Source organism: Aotus nancymaae, unplaced genomic scaffold (genome assembly GCF_030222135.1).
Source record: "Aotus nancymaae isolate 86718 unplaced genomic scaffold, 86718_ANA_hifiasm-v0.15.2.pri h1tg000062l, whole genome shotgun sequence".
NCBI lineage: Eukaryota > Metazoa > Chordata > Mammalia > Primates > Aotidae > Aotus > Aotus nancymaae.
Genome location: NW_026988476.1, coordinates 37,832,709 through 37,853,647, shown reverse-complemented (window position 1 = coordinate 37,853,647; position 20,939 = coordinate 37,832,709). Strand labels below are relative to the sequence as shown.

Sequence of the window (20,939 nt, the reverse complement as noted above, 5' to 3'; positions counted from 1 at the left end):
AAACTAGTTTTATGAACTTACCAGGTTCAAAATGGAGAATAATTATGACTCCATGAGTGGAATAAGGTAAAATGATACTATAAAGATATATTAACTTTGTCCTTTTTTTCTTTTTAGATATTGATGAATGTGAAGTATTCCCAGGAGTGTGCAAAAATGGGCTGTGTGTTAACACTAGGGGATCATTCAAGTGTGAGTGTCCCAATGGAATGACTTTGGATGCCACAGGAAGGATCTGTCTAGGTAAATACTGAGCTTATTATTTTTCTAATAATTTATTAAAGATTATTAAAAATGCAGTTAACAAGATATAGCTGAGCACTTAGCTTCAGGTACAAACACACACTCCAAAATTAAGCATGTCCAATAGGGTCCATGGCTGCTCCTTTCACAAACAGTCTTTCAAATTGTAAAGAGAAGCTGTAGTTTCTGTTGATATGCAACTCTTCTTTAAATCACCAGTATCACAGTTATTATTCTAGAGCTCTTAAATCAGCCCCATATGCCATGAACTATAAAATACAAGGTGAGTGGTGGAGAAAAGAACAACGTTTGCACATAATTGGAAACTGTAGCCCATGTCTTCTAAGCATATCCTGACATTGTCCAGAAGGACAGGTCCTTGCAGAAACACCGGTAGACATCATCAAGAGTGAAGATGCCACTCCCTTGAGAAGTGAACCTGAGAGACCCCAGGGCAGGTGTCACTGCTAGTCATAGTGGGATACTCTGCCAACTGCTAGAGCCTAAGTGGGATCCTCAAGCCACATTATCTCACCCCAGCTCTAAGTCCTTAGAACTCTAAGTCCTAATCCCTATGGGCTCATGATAGCAGCAAGTTTGAGATCCCACAGTCATGCATATGAGGTCTGGCAGACTTATTCTGGTGTTACTACTGTGGCTTCTGCCTGCCTAGAATATATCCCTTGGGTCACTGGTTTCTGAGGCCATGACTGTGGAAATGATGCTTACCTGTCCTGTGCATCTGAAACCACATTACTCTGAAGTGCATGCTCACGAAGACTACCGTAGGTAGTTGAAAGAGTGGTATACAGTGAAGGATTTTGCTCACTTACAAATTAGAATGAACAAATCTTTAAGTATTGAACTTTGTGGTTTATAGCTTAAATAAATAATATGGAGTAGAAACGGGAATTCAGAACCAAAATTAGTTTTGTAACTAAGGATGTCAGTTAATGCTATTCTGAGTCTTAGTTTATTTGTTTAGGAGGAATCAGCATTTAATGAGAATTTTCTAGGTTCTTTAGTTGAAAGATGCTTCAGTGTTTAATTTAGGGTTCATTTAAAAAAAATCCATCTTAGTATCGGCAGCCTGAATATAAAGCTGCCCAGAAGACTTCAAAAACTTTCTAACATTAGAGGAAGCCAGGGCAGTTAGATAAATTTTTAATGACCCCGTTGTGAAGAAGAAAGAGAAGGAAGACACATCTCATGTTTTAATTCATTACACTTCATTATTTTCAGATGCATAATCTCATGTAAGCTTCACAGAACCTTCTGTGAGATGAGTACAACATCCTATAACTGATGTGGACATTCAGGTTTAGAAGTAGTGATTTACTGAAGACAATCCACTGAGTTACAGAACAGAAGCAGAATCCAGGTCTTCTGACCTCTGCTCTGCTATGCTTTCTACTTTTTCATAATCCCATGAATTTGGGTTTGTGGTTGGAAGTATCACACATGTATACAGAAGAATGTGCCCATAAGCACAAGTTGAGGTGAAAGAAATATTTGAGAAGAAGAGTGAATGGCTTTTCTTTGCATTTTTCTCTTTAATCTCAAGATGCTCCAACAATGAAAAGTACAGTTGGCTTTTAGCTGTAGAGGACATGCCAAGACATCATGGCGTGCATGCATCGGTCATAGGTATTTTTGTACAGAGAAAACATCTCCCGAAAGGGCATTGTGGGATCTCTCAGAATACCATTCCTCATGTAGAATTCCAGAAAACACCTAACGTTGAAAGGGAACTTTTCAGAAATAAGAGGTACAAACATGGGCTGACAAAGAGAAGAGTCTTTATTAGGCAAGAATACCCAACACAGGAGCCTGGGGTATTTTTTTTTTTTGAATTTCATTCAATAAGTATACAGCAAATTATTGTGTGTGCAGTACTTTGCCGAAGAGAGTGTTGGCAGTTGGGGGCAGTGAAAGCAGTGTGGCTGCATTTCACCTCCCTCTGTTCCCTCTGACAGACATCCGCCTGGAAACCTGCTACCTGAGGTATGAGGATGAGGAGTGCACCCTGCCTATTGCTGGCCGCCACCGCATGGACGCCTGCTGCTGCTCTGTCGGGGCGGCCTGGGGTACTGAGGAATGCGAGGAGTGTCCCATGAGAAATACTCCTGAGTATGAGGAGTTGTGTCCCAGAGGACCCGGATTTGCCACAAAAGAAATTACAAATGGAAAACCTTTCTTCAAAGGTACAATGTTAAGTTTTCCATAGCCCATTACTTTCCTTTTTAGACCAACAGGATGCATTTTCATGATCTCAGCGTTTTATTTGATCATCCCAGCATAGACTTTTTGCTTTCTGAATTATATAATTATCTTTGTTTAGAAAAATATGGACTTTTTTTTTTTAACTGTTTGGTTCAGGAAGTCCTGGGAGTTACGATTGTTCTGTATGGAGAGAGAGTTTCTAGATGGCCCTCTTAAATGCCGGTTATGTAAATTCAAAGGAACTTGAATACTTTTGCTTCCAAAGGCTATGATAATTCATTGCTTAAGAAGGACTTGATGTTCTGGAGATTTAATCTCCCAGTTCTGTCTCACATGTAGAAATAACCTTGCATATTTCTTGAGGGTTTTGTCTTGTTTTGGATAGGCCCCTGTTGTGGGAAACTCAGGTCACATTTTACATGTATGCAGAGTCTTCTAGTATACAAGAAGTTCTTTAAATTATATTAATGAGATCTTGGGCTGGACACAGTGGCTCACACCTATAATCCCAGCACTTTGGGGGCCAAGGTGGGCAGATTACTTCAGTCCAGAAGTTCGAGACCAGCCTGGGCAACATGGTGAAACCCTGTGTCTACAAAAAAAAAAAAAAAAAAAAAAAATAGCTAGGTATGGTGGCACACACCTGAGTAGCTGAAGCACAAGAATTGCTTGAACCTAGAAAGCAGAGGTTGCAGTGAGCCAAGATCATGCCCCACTTCACTTTAACCTGGATAACAGAGCAAATCCTGTCTCAAAAAAGAAAGACAGAAAGAAAGAAATCTTAAGGTATATAACATTGAGAAAATATTTTTTAGTTGTACAAATTATTTGCAATAATTTAAATTACAAAATGTATCTTTGAAATTTTCAAATTTTTGGTATCTCCAAAAAAGCACCAAACAGTATTAAGTAATATCTCATTCTGCTACACAGTCAATTGATAGCTGTAGGATAATATATTCTAATAACCTTCTTTGTGCTTTAAATATAGATACTGGTGGTTTAGAATATGTTATCTATTCATTCAGCAAGTAGTGATTAAGTATTCACTATGTATCAGGTCGTGTGCTGGGCCCTAGAAGTCTGAGCAGACACATTCTTTGCTTCTTTAACAATGCTTTAAAAAATGTAGAAATTTAAAAGGCTAGAAATGTTTACAAAGTCATATATCTCATGGATCATCACACATTCTTTGAAATGTGTATTGTCAAGACCATAAATTGAGAACTTCTAACCTTCAGGATTTAAAATGGTGGGCACTGAGACCTCCTGACTGGTTGCACATAAAGTTTTTTTGACCCACATTTTCTTATTCTTGAAGATATCAATGAGTGCAAGATGATACCCAGCCTCTGCACCCACGGGAAGTGCAGAAACACGATCGGCAGCTTTAAGTGCAGGTGTGACAGCGGCTTTGCTCTTGATTCTGAAGAAAGGAACTGCACAGGTCAGTGAATGAGCCTCAAGGGCCAGGAGAGGGGATGTCCTTTAAACCTCTTTTTAAATTAAATTAAATTTAATTACACTTAATTTTTATTTATTATACTTTAAGTTCTGGGCTACATGTGCAGAATGTGCAGGTTTGTTACATAGGTATACACATGCCCTGGTGGTTTGCTGCACCCATCCCCCCATCATCTACCCACCCCTTGCTATCCTTTCCCTAGCACCCCCCACCCCCGACAGGCCCCAAACCTCTTTAACATGTTACCGCAAGAATTAAGGCTGTCCTGAGGCTCATTTGCTGCCACTTGCTGTTTTTGTGCAGACATTGACGAATGCCGCATATCTCCTGACCTCTGTGGCAGAGGCCAGTGTGTGAACACCCCTGGGGACTTTGAATGCAAGTGTGATGAAGGCTATGAAAGTGGGTTCATGATGATGAAGAACTGCATGGGTAAGTTTGGGATCATTTGATCAACACAGAAAGAATTCCAAGAAGCTTTGATGGCTCGTAGCCTATGTCCTGCTGCCCCAATACACTGGGCTCCAGACCAATGAGTTAGGAATCAGTCTGCAGCAGAGGGAGACTGAGGTAGAAAGAATGAGCGAATTCATGCTGTGGGTTTGTGGGTGACAGTGGACACCAGATGTGGGTCCTTGAGAAGTGAGTTTAACACCTGGAATGGATACCCAGGGGGAAGAGAGAACAATTGAAACAGAAGGTGTAGTAGAGGTCCTTACACAGGATTTCTGTCCAACACTTCTAGAAAAGGCAATTGATAAGCTGGTTGTCTTAGGTCTGGTTTCCTAGAAACAAAGTTTGAAATGGAGAGTCTTGCAAAAGTGACATTTCTTTCTGTGAGCAAATTCTCTCAGAAGGTACTTGTCAGGAAGTGAGGAAAGCAGGGTAGTGCAGGAGGAGAAAATAAATCAAGAGTACGGCTGTATTTTGGCTTTAGTCTAATCCTGCAGGGTGCTCTGGTATATGAATGGCACCCAGGTTGTCCCACCTTGAGACAAGGAATGTGTATTGCCTTGTCTCAGGTCAAGATTTTATACTCCCATTTGAGTTCAATCAATTACTGACCATGGGTGGTCCCTAGCATGGGCGAGGGGTATAATCTCTCACCTCCCAGGCATTTCTGAGTGAGATAGAAAAGGGAGACTGTGAGCCCTTATTAGCCAGGACACCCAGCAACGGTGGGGAAGGTGCTCTGGTCTGGTAGAGGAGATGAGGCCACCACTGCCACCACCACCAACGTGGTCATTTCCATTTTGCAGATATCGATGAGTGTCAGAGAGATCCTCTCCTATGCCGAGGTGGTGTTTGCCACAACACAGAGGGAAGTTACCGCTGTGAATGTCCGCCTGGCCATCAGCTGTCCCCCAACATCTCCGCATGTATCGGTAAGGAGGAAGACATTCACACCATTTACTTGTGATTAGTTGTTGACCGACATTGCTGCCAGAGTCAGAAGCTTATGTTTGGGTGTTTGTTCTTCTTATTTTCCTGACAGACATCAATGAGTGTGAGCTGAGTGCACACCTGTGCCCCAATGGCCGCTGTGTGAACCTCATAGGGAAGTATCAGTGTACCTGCAACCCTGGCTACCATTCAACTCCCGACAGGCTGTTTTGTGTTGGTAAGTTCTATCTTTTATTTTGTTTCATTTCTTCCTAAAACACTCAATGTACTCCAAGTTTTGTTTTCATCTTCATCACTGCTTTTACTTATCTTTCCTGTTTCCCTGCAATGTTCTTTTTATAGTGGCTCACGATCTTTGGATCTCGTCTCCATTATCTTTAAAGAACCAGTTAAATGAAGGACGTGGGATGTTTTAGCTCTAATAAGCGTAATTTGACCCATGCCGTTTGGATAGGGAACAGTAGTATGTGCTTTGTTTATGCACATGCATAGCGATGCTCATTAACAAATGGTAGCTAGCCACCTGAAATAAACTAAACACGGTGAGCACTGTGGAAAAGACAAAAATGCTGAGGTGAAATCTCTGCCCTTATGTGGTTTAGATAAGCCAGAAGATTTCAAAGAATAACTATTGGAAAGAAGACCATGGAATGTTCCTATCTTACACTGCAATAGAGGCTGTGCCTGGCACTCCTTAAAAATGAGTTTTTGTGGGACAAGAATTTTGCTTTGTGGTCAGCCCTCTGTAGGTTTAGTCGTGCTGTGAAGAGTGGCACAGACAGCCCTGTGGCTTTATTGTGCCCCAAGTCAAAGTGAAACTTTGTAGAAACTGCCAGTTTTTGCCTGGTTTGGGGTGTACACCATGTGGAACTGCCAAGTCTCACATGGTTTCTACCCAAAACCATAAATCAGTCCAAAATTTTCTGAAACGTGGCCCAGGACAACTCAGAACTTCAACTCAGGTTCTTGAAAAGGATTGGAACCTCAGCCAGTCAAATTGAATTTCAAGTTTATAAGTGAATCTGTAGCGAAGAGAATTTCATCCACGTGCCCATTATCATAAATAAGATGTGTTCTCCTAGCACCCAGTACTTCTCCTGCATTGCAAATGGAACATCATGCATGGTGCAATTAATTGTTCATCTGTCTTTTGGCCTCAGTGTAATCATTTTGAAGGCATGGATTGTGTCTGTCCCATTCACTATTAGATCCTCATCTCTAGCACATAGTAGGTAGGTCGGTGGTTTGTTGAAGGAGTCAGTGACTTCCAGTTGCCCTCAAATGCTTTTTTCCCTTTATTTGACCTATGCCTGGAAACTTTAAAAATATGCCATACTCATAAACATAGAGGGAGGTGTGTTTGCTCATTTTTGTGATGCTATAACAGAATACCTGAAACTGGGTAATTTATAATGTGCAGAAATTATTAATTCAAAGTTCTGGAGGATGGGAAATCCAGTATCAAGGTGCCAATATTTTGCATGGTCCTCCTTCCCATATTATCCCATCGCAGAAAGCACGAGGGTGAAAGAGAGCAAGAGGGGGCTGAACTTGCTCTTTGATAACAGCAACAATCCCACTGTGAGGTTAGAGCCCTCATAGACTGATTACCTCTTTTAGAGGTCCTGCCTTTTAAATGGTGTTACAATGGCAATTAAATTTCAACGTGAGTATTGGAGGGGACAGACATCCAAACCATACCAGAAGGTAATATTATTTTCATTTCTCTTAGACATTGATGAATGCAGCATAATGAACGGTGGTTGTGAAACCTTCTGCACAAACTCTGAAGGCAGCTATGAATGTAGCTGTCAGCCAGGATTTGCGCTAATGCCTGACCAGAGATCGTGCACCGGTGAGTAGGTTCTAGCCTCGTGTTCATTCTTTCAATAAGTTCCTAAGTAAAGTGGTTTAGGACCCAGGTTTTGGAGTTGAGCAGTCTTGAGTTTAAATCCTTATTTGTCATATATTTTAACTGTATCCTTGGTCAACATACTTAGTATTAGAATCCTCATCTATAAAATGGAGTTCAAATTGCCTGTGTAAAATAGTATTTACAGAGCTTACCACAGTACCTGGCACATAATAAATGGAATATAAAATACGTTTTCCTTCATTGACCAGACTTTTGAAGAGTTTGATGTTTTGGCCTAATTCAGAGCTACTCCAGGTGTATTCCTTGAACCATCAGCAACAGCATAACCTGAGAACTTATTTAAAAATGTATCTCAGGCCCCATTCCAGCTACAGAATCAGAAACTACTGGGGTAGATCCCAGTAATTTGTGTTTTCACAAGCTCTCCAAATGATTCGGATGCATGCTAAAGTTTGAGAACCGGTGGTCTAATTTATACTTCCTTTTTTTTTTTTTGGTCACCCTGGGCTGTGAGAGCTGTGAGCTAGGTGGAGGTGAGAAACAAAGTGGGTAATAACACAGGCTTTGATTTGGGCTTGGCTTAAGAAGAGAATTTGGATTTAGGAGCCAAAATTATTTTATGTGACCTAGGAAAAATGTCCCTAAAAAAAACCTACATATAAATTTGGCTATAAAAATTGTTGAAAATAAATATTATTACTAAGAGCATCTAAGTAGGTATAGTTATTTCAAGTAATTCTTACTTTAAAATATTACTAAAACAGGTGATAGACTTCAGGCACTTATGATTTGACAATAAGGAAAATAAGATTTATAATAATTTTTGAATGATAAATGAGATAAAGATTTTAATTAAATGATAGACTTTTAAGCAGGTGTGGACTTTGCCTTTGAGCAGTGTATTATAAATCTTGAAAATGACTTTTTTCCTTTTTTACCAAGGATAACCTGATGGGCTAATTTATGCAAAGCGTTATTTGGATTTGAGAGTTAATAGTCTTTGCTAGTAGGCTAAGTTTATTTGACTTGGGTCAGTTAATATTTTCTCACTGAATAATGGAACCAATATGAACAACCTGTGGTTGTTGGTTTTATTCTTTGCAGACATCGATGAGTGTGAAGATAATCCCAATATCTGTGATGGTGGTCAGTGTACAAATATCCCTGGAGAGTACAGATGCTTGTGTTATGATGGATTCATGGCATCTGAAGACATGAAGACTTGTGTAGGTAAGCAAAGAAGACAGAATTTTTCATCTTGTCTGGTTCATAAGCACTGTTAAATTACATAAAGTTAGTTTGGGTCATTAAAATAAAGATTCCATAGGACAAGTAAGGATGGGTTAGGGGCATAGTACACAAAGAGAGCTTTCTTGTGGCTATTAACTGGTGCTCTTGTCACATATGTTATGTGGACTGAGCTGACAATTCATCAACTCCAGATGGACATTTCTTTTATATCTGTCCATTACTTTTGCCCACTTAACCCTCTTTCTGCTATGGCTAGAATGTAGGCTTTTAAAATGCCTGGCTAAAGGCAAACAAAATCTACCTCTGACAAGAATGCAGTAAACTTTAGAATTGATCCATTTGTTTTGTATAGTTTCCATTGTTATGCCTTCAAATTTGATAAACTTTTCTTCTACGATGTCTAACCTACCTTTCCTCACATACAGAGTATTTTTCATCTCAGATGTTGTAGTTTTCATCTCTAAAAGTTTGACCTGGGTATTTTTTTTATATCTTACGTGTCTCTGCATAATAAGTTCAATCATTCCTCTAGCTGTTTGAACACATGGAATACAGTTACAATAATTTTTAGTGTCTGTCTCTAACTGTATCATCTGTGTTAGTACTGGGTCATTTGAATAAATTGACTTTTTCATTTTGGGTAATGTTTTCCTGCTTCATTGAGTGACTGGTAATTTTTGATTGGATGCCAGATATTGTAAATTTTCCCTTACCGAGTGCTGGATATTTTTGTATTCCTAGAAATATTTTTGAACTTTGTTCTGAAATATAGTTAAATTACTTGGAAACACATAGATCCCTTTCAAAGTCTTGCTTTTAAGCTTTTAAGCTACAGTTAGTCTAGGGGTAATTTTGCTCTGTTAGAGAGGTAAGACCCTTCTGGATATTCTACCCGATTCCCTGTGAATTACGAGGTTTTCCAGTCTGGCTGGTGGGAACAGGCACAATTCCAGACCACCTGTGAACTTTGAGGATTGTTCCCTCTCATTTTCTTGGGCAGTGCTTTTCCCAGCCTTGAGTAGTTTGTTTCCTTCCACGACTGTGCTGGTCACTATTGCTCTGAATACTTGAGGATGACTCTTGGCATATCTCTGGCATTGTTTTCTTCTGTGTAGCTCTCCCCTGTCCTTTTTCTGCTCTGTGACCCCCTAACTACCTCAGCCTTCCAGGATGCCCAGATTCATCTCCTCAACTCAAGGATACTGCCTGGTTCCGTCTGGTATCCCCTCCTTATGCCATGGGGTTATTCAGCAATCTGGGGCAATTTTAGAATTCACCTAGTTTGTTTTCTTTCTTTTAGGGATCACTGTCTTTTGTTCAATGTCTAGAAACCATTTTTTTGACGTATCTATTGTCCATTTTTTTGGTTGTTTTTGAGAATGTAATTTTAATCCCTGTTATTCTATCTTGGCCAGAAGCAAGCGTCTAGTATTGATTATATTTAAATTTTTATCATATTTATCTTCTGAAAACCTTTACTGAAAATTTTTGAAGTCCTAGAAATTAAAATGAATGTCATAAAAAAAAAATTTTAATTTGGAAAAGAAGTCTTTATTTATACTAAGATAACCAGTTAATCTATCCTTCCTTTCAAAATATGGAAACTAAATTGTTAGCATCATTCAGGCTGAATTAAAATTTTCAACTTGCAACAGAGTATGCTGTTAAAAAGTTTTCTAGACTGTCATATATGACTCTAGACTCAGCCTGGAGTCCATCTGTTTATTTGATTACCTGGTCTGCTGCTTATTGGCCAGATGAAAGCCAGTCTGAATGATGAGCTTGTAATACGAAGAGCAAGTGTAAATTGGCCCCTAAAATTTTACATTGTTTTTCTGAGTAAAAGCATTTTAACTTTTCTAATTTATTTGTCATAGTTATTTTATCTCAGGGGGAAGTATTCAATGATATCAAATAGTTACATGTATTCATAATACCTGTGTTTTACAGATGTCAATGAGTGTGACCTGAATCCAAATATCTGCCTAAGTGGAACCTGTGAAAACACAAAAGGCTCATTTATCTGCCACTGTGATATGGGCTACTCTGGCAAGAAAGGAAAAACTGGCTGTACAGGTTTGTTTATTCAAGTGGAACAATAAAATATTAAGTAGTTAAGCGATTAGTATCATAATTATAGATTGATACATGTTTTTAAACTACTGTATTTTAGCTATATTATAAAGCATTTTGCATAACATTTTTCATTAATTTAGCTTCCACTTCTTTGAAATTTATCATCATTTATATTGGATCCAAGTTGAAGGTTTTTTCTTGACCTGTGGGGAAAAAAATGTGTATTGAATAAATTAACACTGTAAAAAACACATTTATTTGAGGTCAAAAATCACATTTTCATATCAAATTAGTGAACATGCTAATTACCAAATATTCATAGCCCTTTACTAAAGCAAGCCTTTTCCAGTAACCACCTTTGCCAACACTTCATTTAAGGTTTTATAACTGGAATTGCTCTTCAAAGGAACACATTCTACAATTCATATTTTTCATCAATTCCCACTAGTCTTCCAGTGCCTTAAATAGGAGCACTTTTGATGTATTAAGTTGTGTTAGTCCAAATAAGTCTTTATTCTTGGGACTTAGCAAATCTTATGAAGTGATAATGGAACCTTTTTCAATCTTGTCTATTACCAATAGCACATGAGAAAATGTTTTCACAATATTTGTAGGAGACGATCCCATTAAATGCCAAATGAAGAAGTTACTCTGTGATAATGACATTGTGTTTAGTTTATGAGTATTTCATTGGTATATTCAAATATGAGGCAATGACATTAAATCCATGGAATGTTATAATAAAGTTTAACTCTAGTTGCTTATATTAACTTAACAGATGATGGCACATAATTTAAAACATAATGGAAACCATGGTGAGCTTGAATTAGGTAACCGAATAATTTCTTTATAAATAACAGTCTGTAATTCCAAAACCCAGTTTGGCAAGCTCTTATGATTTAAAACAAACGTTAAAATATTTGCAGATTGGCAATGTGGCAAATGTGAAGATCTTCCTCTTAATTATATCAACATATTTCAAGAAAACACCAAAATATATTTATTATTGTTTCAAACTGGCCAATAATGCTATTTCAAATTTATTGATATGTAGGATAACGGCAATAATATTATTGTTGGTTCAAAAATAACAGATGCTAGCCAAATTATGAGAAGCAGCATGAAGCTGGAATGTTTTCATTTTCACTATGTTACTCCTTACATGAAGCCTGGCTAGGGGTCCATTCTGATAAATGGCACAGTGTTTAAACTCTCAGCTCCCCATATGGCCTCTCCGGTACAAATGGTTCGAGCTTTATTTTTAGCTTCCAGTATAAATATAGGACTTGGTAAAAGATGATAGTCTGGCAGTAGTGAAAAGAAAAAGGTAAGATAGTTCTGTATTATGTTTTACCTAATAGAGGATAATACCATTGTTTGTCTAAGATGAGTACATTGAAATTCAACCCAGAGGCAGGGATGCTTACAAAAGGAGAAGTTAATCTCATGGGACAGCCTTCATTCCCTATAAGAAAGAGGTCTCTAGAATTCAATGGTCCAAATTCTAGCTAACTGGGGCATGTGCAGTGGCTGATTATTTTAGGCCTTACCATGAAGAAAGCTTAAATTTTCATGTTATATTAATACAGTTTTAAGTAAATGAGATATAATGTATACAACGCTGTTGGTGCAGTGCTGTTCAGTAAATAAAAGCTATTGTCAAATTAAATGAAACATAGACACAATGTCTAGAGACCATTTTAATGAAAGCCATGGCTTCTAATTTATATCTATTGTCCGTTTTTTTTGCTTGTTTCATTTGAGAATGTAACAGTCTAGCAAAAATTTTATACTATTGTTTACTGATTCATGTTTCAAATCAGCTTAAAGAAGAAAAATCTTACTCTTAATATTGAAAGGCTTGTTTATCGTAGTTGAATTTGCACAGATACTAAAACTATGGTGACAAGAGCTGTGCACTACAGTTGCATGAGGTGACACCAGCTTTACATTAGGAACAGAAGCCTTTTAGTCAATCACATGAACGTAGATTTGAAGTCAAAGGAGCACTCGATCCTTTCATAGATTTGAAGTCAAGGAAACATTCGAGCTCTTCCTCCAGTTTTAAAAATTAGAGCCTAAAATGATTTTCCAATTTGATAAAATCCAGCTAGCACTGTAGGAAGACTTGAGATTTATGACCCTTTGATACCAGGGTAACATGGCATGTGATATTCTCATCTGAAGAAGTAGTACCCTGAATTGCGTTCTTAGTTAGTAACTTAAGTTTCATGATCTTCAACAAATCACCAGGGTGCTCTGCAGTTGCTCAAATGTTCTCTTTGAGCAAGTAACAACCCTGACCTATGGAAGGGCATCACATTTGATTGGAAATGGCTTAACCAAACGGAAAGTTTGGTATGCTTGAAAATGTGTTTTTAAAAATCTGGGATATTTTAAATCCCCTGTCACTGAGGCTCTTTTAGCTTTAAAATTCATGTCATTCACAACTTAGAACACCATCAGATTACCTTGGTGATGGCTTTGTTTATAATGTTCCAGGCAACTAATGTAAGTAGAGATAGGTATCTTGCCTAACTGGATAAGCAAGCAGACAAAAGGAATATGTCTACTTATGTATTTATTTGTTTGTTTAGATAGATGATTGTTTAAGGGAAAGAATTATGATAATATGTATGCTATTTCTTAAGGAGAAATTTGGTTTCATGAGAACTAAGAAAAAGTCCTCTGGGCTTCATTACAGTTTTGTCTAAATATTTCAGCTCCCTGTCATTACTGATTGTTTTCATTTTAACAAATAAACATGTTTTTTTCCCCAATCACTTTAGCAATGTTGAGAATCCACCCACTGACATACATTCCCAACCCACACAGATGCTAAGGGTTTCTTTTTACTCCTTAAGCTTTGTTCAGATTGTGGGTTTTGTCAAGGGGAATGTTCCGTTTAATGGAGAGAGAACGCATTTGCTTCAAACATAGAACACAGCTCTTCTATCCTTGGCTTAAGTGGGCTGGATTACAATTTTTCTATGACCCAGTGTAAGGCTTCTGTTGCTTGTTCTACATAATTAAGGCCCTGCTAGGTGTCATCTTAGATGGGTGGTCTGGCTTTCACAAGCTAATTTTAAGATCCTACCTCCCATCACATGCTTACTTAGTTAATGAATAAAGTGAGCATACCATTAAGTGAAATTAAATCAGACATGTTTTCAGTTAAAATGGCAGGATTTCTGGGTAATTCCAGATTGCAAACTAGCTGATTCCTTTCATAAGAGAAATGTTTCTGATGGGTCTTGGTCCATAGGAGAGAATCATATATTTCAACCCCAACAGTCAGTGAGAATTTGTGTTCATTTCCTTCCAGTTTCTTATCACTGCTAATTTTTCTCCACTGGCTGTAAGCCTGTGAAAACTCCATGGGTGTTCAGTTAATAGTGTTGGCTCAACTTTGGATCCAAATTAAGAAATCCAAGTAGCCTTCACGTTTGGCCTCTCCATTCACGGTAACACCCTGTTCCTCAATGCCTAATCAAGGAGTTTCTGCAGTGCACAGCTCTGCCAGGTCAGGATCCAGGAGATGGATGCCCAGATGGCGGAGAAGGCAGGTGTTTGGGTGATCCAGCCTCTCCCTGGGTGACTGTAACAGGAGGGCACAGCAGCCCCAAGCAAAAGCCTGTACTTGGATGACAGACTTGCATGGGACATACCCAGATCCTGTGAGCAGAGTCTGTTCACACCACACGCTTGCCCTTCAAGAGAGTTCTGCCAGAGGATCTTTGAGTCTTTGTGACAAAGGATTGGTGGGGTTAAGAAGGTTGCAGCGTCAGCCTTAAATTTGAATTTTTTTGCTTTTCTTGGCTTATGCTATTCTTAATCTTAAAAATGAATTTTCTGTTAGCAGAGAACTTGTTCAGGAAAGAACATTTTTACAGAAAGAGATGTTCTTGGCAAGCATGTACTATGTTTCCTTATATTATTGAAGAGTGTTTCAATGTGGCATTTTTGTTTGCCTGTTTTCCTTATGGCTCAGTTTCCCCTTCTGTTTGCTTTTATGATGAATTAAGTCTGCCATGGAAACAATTAATGAATAATAGTTGGTGCATGCATGCACACACAACCACATGCAAAAACCTTGTATTTGGAGATGCTTTATGACCACTAAGTCTTTCTAATTTACTTATTACATACTCAGAGTATAAAGCATTGAGATAATAACTTATACAAATATTCACAAAATGGAGAATTGAATATTGGCTCCTGAGTTACCCCAAAGTCCATGATACACACACAGCCTCTTGTAAATATGGTTTCTTTTCACCTTGAAAACATTGCCATAAAACTGAAAACACTTTGTTAAGTTATAAATTTCTATTAGCATATTATTGATGACTTTTAAAGGAGACACTCCTTTAAAAAGAAATGATAATTTTCTTAATTATAAGATTAAGTATGGAAGGTAAAAGCCATATGAAAATGATAATACTCTTATAAGAGTAGCTTTGGTTACTAGAAAATTGGAAAAAAAGATTACAGAATTACTAGATTAATAGGTTGTGGTCATCTCTGAAAATTATGCTGAGTAAAGATATTAGTGAATATTTCTATAAGTCAGTCAATATTCATCAATATTTTGGGAACTCCATAAAGCAACACTTAGAATAAAATCCCGATATGACTAAAGAAATGAGCTCAGCTAGGCAGCTGTGGGCCAAGGAAAGGAGTGCCATTCAGCAGATGGGGAAACTGAGTTCCAGGAAGTCCTGGCTCTGCCCCTCACTGTCTGTGGGGCACAACTTCTGTGTCTTCTGAGAAACTGAAGATTGGGAGGATGGAATTCCTATTTCTTTCCACTTAGAAAATTCCTTAATTCTATAACATCTGGAGGCATTGATACTTAAGCAATTGAAGCTCCTTGTATCCACATAAGATGATCATGACAAATATGGGAGAGAGATTTATGCAGGACTCCACAAAAGTGGTGATTTGTTTCATTACCCCTGAGGGGAGCAATTACCTGAGGCAGAAAGAAGTTTGGACAGCCCTGCGTGGGAGCACCTGTGCTAGTTCTCTTAGGTCAGGTATGGGAAGACGTACATTCTTGAATTTCTGTGCCTACTTAGCACTGTTATCCCTGAATTGGCCTTCCTTCTCATTTCCTTGGAATGTGCCATGCTCTTCTTTAGCTGGTTAAAGCTCCCAGTCACAGTCTAAAGCTATGTGCCTCCCTTGACCTGCTGTAATAACTTGATTAGGTCTGTGTGGCTGCTAAGGTTACACTAAAATCCACCCATACAATGTGTCATGATTGAAAGGATATTCTTCCAGGCATGCTGCTTCATTTTTATGATCATTAGTGATATCATAAAGTTCTTTTGTAGGAGCAATCTGTTCTTTCATTTTGTGTTTGCTCTAGAAGTTAGAAAGAAGTCAAAGATCTCAGGACCATTCAGAGCTTCAGATGGAACACTTGGCAAATGGCATGTTTACAAACACTTTCAAATCATTTAATTGGGCTTCTTAAGTAAACAAAAAGGCAAACATGAGTTAGTTGCCCAGTTTCTTTTTCATGCCACTATTCAAGTGTTCACTGGAAATTCTTACAGTGTTTTGTATGTCAAAATTTTTCTTCTTGACCTAAGATTGGTGTTAGATATTGGCTTCCATATAGAGTACCATATTTATGAGTTCTTGTTCTTAGTTAATGACAAAGTTGATTATGAGGGTAACCCATTATAGAAGGGACTTATTTCAGGAAATTTTCACTTAATACTTTATATTCTTTTCTGTGACATGTTTACATTAGAGAGTCTATCTTGGCTAAAGTTGACAATGGAATTTTGGAGAATAGAGCATTTTGGAGAATTTGGAGTCTTTTAGTAATGTGACCCTAATCTGGTACTCCTTACATTGTGACAAAATCTCCATTGGACAACTTGAGTTTTATGTGAAATATACAAGAAGGCTGGGCTCTCCAATGTGGTAGGACTCTAAGAAGCTACGGAAAGGATGGCTTACATACTGCCTTAAGGAACATTTTCTGCAAATGCTTACATTAGCAATACCTAAAGTAAAGCTTTTATAGAAAGCATAATTAAATAACACTGATTTAAGTTTAAGAATAAAAAATATTTTATATATAAAATATAGTGCAAAAAAATTCTAATATGCCAACAAACTTGTATTTTTTTGTTTATACAAGATAGGAAAATAATACACATCATCACTCCATAGTTGACTTATTAAAAATACTAGCAATAGAAAATATATGACCATGAGTATTATGTTAAAACCATGGAAAATTAAGCAACTCATTTTTTGTTGTCTTCAGCTATAAAAAGTCACTTTGCAGTAACTGGAAACTTACATTAAAATATGGAAAATAATTAGAGTTAATAATAGCTAGTACAATCATATTGTTATATCTTTATAAATTGAAATTTAAAGCTGTTCGATGTATGTAGAGTTTACATATGGCTGCAAAACCAATCTATACTATACCATGGGAAGTTTGAAAGCAAGCCAACTTTTGAATATTACTAAGTTATTTTAAAAACCAAAAGACATTTGTGCTAAGCCTTTTTCTAAATCACTGCTTATTTGTGCAGACATCAATGAATGTGAAATTGGAGCACACAACTGTGGCAGACATGCAGTATGTACCAACACAGCAGGAAGCTTCAAATGTAGCTGCAGTCCTGGGTGGATTGGCGATGGCATTAAGTGCTCTGGTGAGTAGGAAAGTAACAGAGATTGCTTATCAAGGACTGTATAGATTACACGTGTGAAAATATTAGTTCTATACAGTTATCTTGTGAATTATTGATTTTAAATGCCACACTTTCTGTTAATAATGATATAACCTTTTTCCATAAGATCTGGATGAATGTTCCAATGGAACTCATATGTGCAGCCAGCATGCAGACTGCAAGAATACCATGGGATCTTACCGCTGTCTGTGCAAGGAAGGATACACGGGTGATGGCTTCACTTGTACAGGTATGTTGACGCTGGAAACAACTGTCAACACCAGCCAGAGAAGCAAGGCTTTCCATATTTCTCAGGCTAGCAATTTGTTTTGAAGAAACAAATAGAAAAGATTCATCATTTGGCCCTAGAGCTCTGTGGAAAATAAAAAATTGGAACCAGGTCAATTAGGGAGACTTCAAATGCTTCTAGATAGATAGATAGACAGACAGACAGACAGACAGTTATGTTTAGGTGCCATTACCACATAGTTTACAGTGATCTGTGGTTTAATACAAAATGATACCAAAAAAGTCATAGTGTTCTCCACCTCAAGTTGGCTAGGCCTTATAATAGTTACAATTGGCATACGTATCATTATGTAACTAGATATGATGTCATTAGTTTAAACAAATCATACTTCCTTTTATATGCCTTAGCCTTTATATTTTTGTGCCTGTTTCTCACCAATGACTTCCTTTCTGTAACAACACATGGGTAAGCTTGCTGTAGGAAGCTATGTAAGGAGAAGAGATTAGATGTTCTACACTAGGAGAACAGTATATATTTTTCTCCAACAGGCCATCATCATCATCATCATCATCATCATCATCATTCCATATTGGTATAAGTAAAAATTTCAAACTTGCTAAGGAATTCATTCATTTCCAATTTTGCAATAATATATTAATGAAATTTTCTTCTTGTCTCTAATTAATGGTCATAGAAGTAACAGAAACTGCTATACACATTTAAACATACATGATTAGACTTGTCATTACCTAACTTATACACATACTTACATGTGCATATACACAACTTTGGAATTAAATAGTAAGATCCATTACTCATTGGCCATTAGGTCGCATAGCTTCCCCTTAACTTAAAACATAAATTTATTCTGAGCAGTTTGTTCATAAGAAGTCATTTAAGCACAAAAGAAGCTTAGACCCATTAGTTGATTTACCTGGAATTTTTTTTTAATTCCCTGAAAGTTTTATCTCAGATGAAATCATTGTTGCCTAACTTATTGATGCTTTATCATGAAAAACCTCCCATCATTTTGAGAACATATTCAAATTCCATGTATTAGGCATGTATGGTTTATGTGTCCGATATTTAAATGCCTGTGATTATTAAGAAAACCAGGGAGAGATTCAGCAGATGAAACTTTTCTTGTCCCCTATAGTTGCCATTCTTTTGCACTTTTGGTGTCCATCTAAGCTAAGCCTGGAACTTGAGAAATAGGTACAAACATGATGTGTCCTTTCCTGTCATGGGTATGCCCTCCATGTGGATGACCCTTCTTCAACAGGCCTTAGTTTGCATGATTCCTTTGGCTTATTCATTTTACATCATTCAGGATAAATTATCATTCAGGATTCTGAATCAGCCCCATGTAAATTGCATATTCAGTATTAGCCTTCCAAAGAGAAAAATAAATGAGCTTAAATGTGTCAAATTGAAGTTATGCTGAAAGATTGCTGTACTGGAAAGTAGTTAGACCTGAGGAGTTAGAAAACCCCTAACTGAGGAAGAGTAATGTGTGTTTCTTTCTGTCTGTAGACCTTGATGAGTGCTCCGAGAATCTGAATCTCTGTGGCAATGGCCAGTGCCTCAATGCCCCAGGAGGATACCGCTGTGAATGCGACATGGGCTTCGTGCCCAGTGCTGACGGGAAAGCCTGTGAAGGTAACTGATGGGGAAGCCACTGGGAGCCTTGCTGGGCATGATGAGATTAGGTTATTTAAACATTCCTGATGCCTTTTTTTTTTTTTAACTGAGGTGTGTTTTAGCTTCATGTCTAAGCTGGTCAGTTCAGTTTGTAGAGGGGTTAGGTTTTCAACTGACCATTTCTCTTGGTGCACAGAAAGCCTCAGCTGACTGGCCACAAGCTGCACATCTAGCCTTGGCTGCGTGGTCTGCAAGGGTATACCCGTTGGTCAGGGAGGGTAACCAAGTGTGCTTAACTCAGTGCAACCCATTTACCCCTATCAAGGGGGAAAAGAGCTCAAAGTGCAGGTTCCCTGATGATGTCCTGTTGTGGGATTGTCATTAAATATGGAAACACAGGTTGTACTCTCCACTATATTTGGTTTCTAGAAATAAAGGCTTTAAAATAACAGCAGAGCAAATAGTCTTGTCCATACATAGAATGGTATGTCTCACATTTGCTCTAAATATCCAACATACATAACATGGGACAGTTCTGCAAATTCTTCAATGGAATTTGAAGAATTTGCAGAACTGTCCCATGTTATATATGTTAGACCCCACAGGTATACCCTTGGGATAATGCCATATGGCATAGTATCTCTCAGCTGTAGGCTCTGTCATTCTGCTAATTGTTGGTCAGACAGGAAGAGTCCTAGGAACCTTTAGCTAAGGCTGGATCCAATTAGGAAACACAAGATTCTTCTCTTTACCAACATTTGTCAAATTTAAGCACATTCTCCTTCATTGAAAAGAAGATTTCAGTAGAAATAAACAAATGATAACGATTGTCAGTAGAAGTTTAAACAAGACCCTGATTAATGTATTAATGAGTAGTTGTTCCTTGTTAACAAGACATGAACTCAAAATTAGTCATTAGCTATGACATGTGTACTAATTCCCTCACGTATTTTTATGTAAATACTTTTCTTTGTTATGGAACCGTTGGGTGTTCTTTATACAGTTTATATTAAATATGCAGAGTTTGATATAAAACTCTTTGGAGGCAAGAAACCAGATTATGCTCTTGATCATGTGCCTGATGCCTTGTTTACTTTTGTTCCTCCAAATATCCAAGCAAAACAGGTACTGTGCCACCTCTGGCAGCATAAATAGTCACAGTGAAAGTTTTGCTTCTCTTATTGCTATAAGGGAAGGTTTTGTTTGTTTGTTTGTTCTGAATATAAATCATGGCCGGCAGAGTGGTCATGGCTGTTGAAAGCCAGTCATAAGCCTGAAAATGTGCCCATGTGTCATCTGCACAACAAGAATATTGACATGAGGCAGAGACGAGGCCTGGAAGAAGCAAGTGCGGTTTTCCAGTCTTCATCAACAAAAGCAGACGCACGCCATAAGACTAGGGACACTGGGGATTATGCAGCCAATTATGACAGTTACCAAAAAGACACTGTGGCTTGTAAAATGTTAATCACAACAAAAACTGTGACTGTATAAGAGACAACAACCGAAGAATTTAGTGAAAGGTGGCTTGCTTGGCTCTTACTTTACAGAAGTGATGTGGACCTACATGGAACACTACAAATGAGATATGTATCTATAAAATGCTCAGCCCGCTGCTTCGCATTTGATAGGGACTGAGGAAAGGTAACCTCTCACCTGTGAGACTTCCTCGTGCATGACAAATCGCCTCAAAGTCTGTAGGAGAAGTGCCTAGACTGGTGTTAGGTAGTCTGCATTTTCTTAATATTGACATTAGTTGCCTAATTATATTTGGGAGTTTTGGGTTTTTTAAAAAATATATAA

General features: G+C 37.8%; 1 protein-coding gene across 2 annotated transcripts in view; it reads left to right on the top strand.

The window, feature by feature from the left end:
• The window catches only part of FBN1 (fibrillin 1), a 241,102-nt gene that overhangs the window by 158,091 nt on the left and 62,072 nt on the right, over positions 1-20,939 (top strand). For both annotated transcript variants that reach the window (XM_012442316.2, XM_064365642.1), the window contains 12 exons: positions 118-243; positions 2,220-2,447; positions 3,788-3,913; positions 4,235-4,363; positions 5,191-5,316; positions 5,427-5,552; positions 7,068-7,190; positions 8,316-8,441; positions 10,413-10,538; positions 17,105-17,227; positions 17,373-17,495; positions 19,029-19,154. In XM_012442316.2, coding sequence (XP_012297739.2) covers positions 118-243; positions 2,220-2,447; positions 3,788-3,913; positions 4,235-4,363; positions 5,191-5,316; positions 5,427-5,552; positions 7,068-7,190; positions 8,316-8,441; positions 10,413-10,538; positions 17,105-17,227; positions 17,373-17,495; positions 19,029-19,154 — 1,608 coding nt within the window. The remainder of the gene's footprint in view (positions 1-117; positions 244-2,219; positions 2,448-3,787; positions 3,914-4,234; positions 4,364-5,190; positions 5,317-5,426; positions 5,553-7,067; positions 7,191-8,315; positions 8,442-10,412; positions 10,539-17,104; positions 17,228-17,372; positions 17,496-19,028; positions 19,155-20,939) is intronic.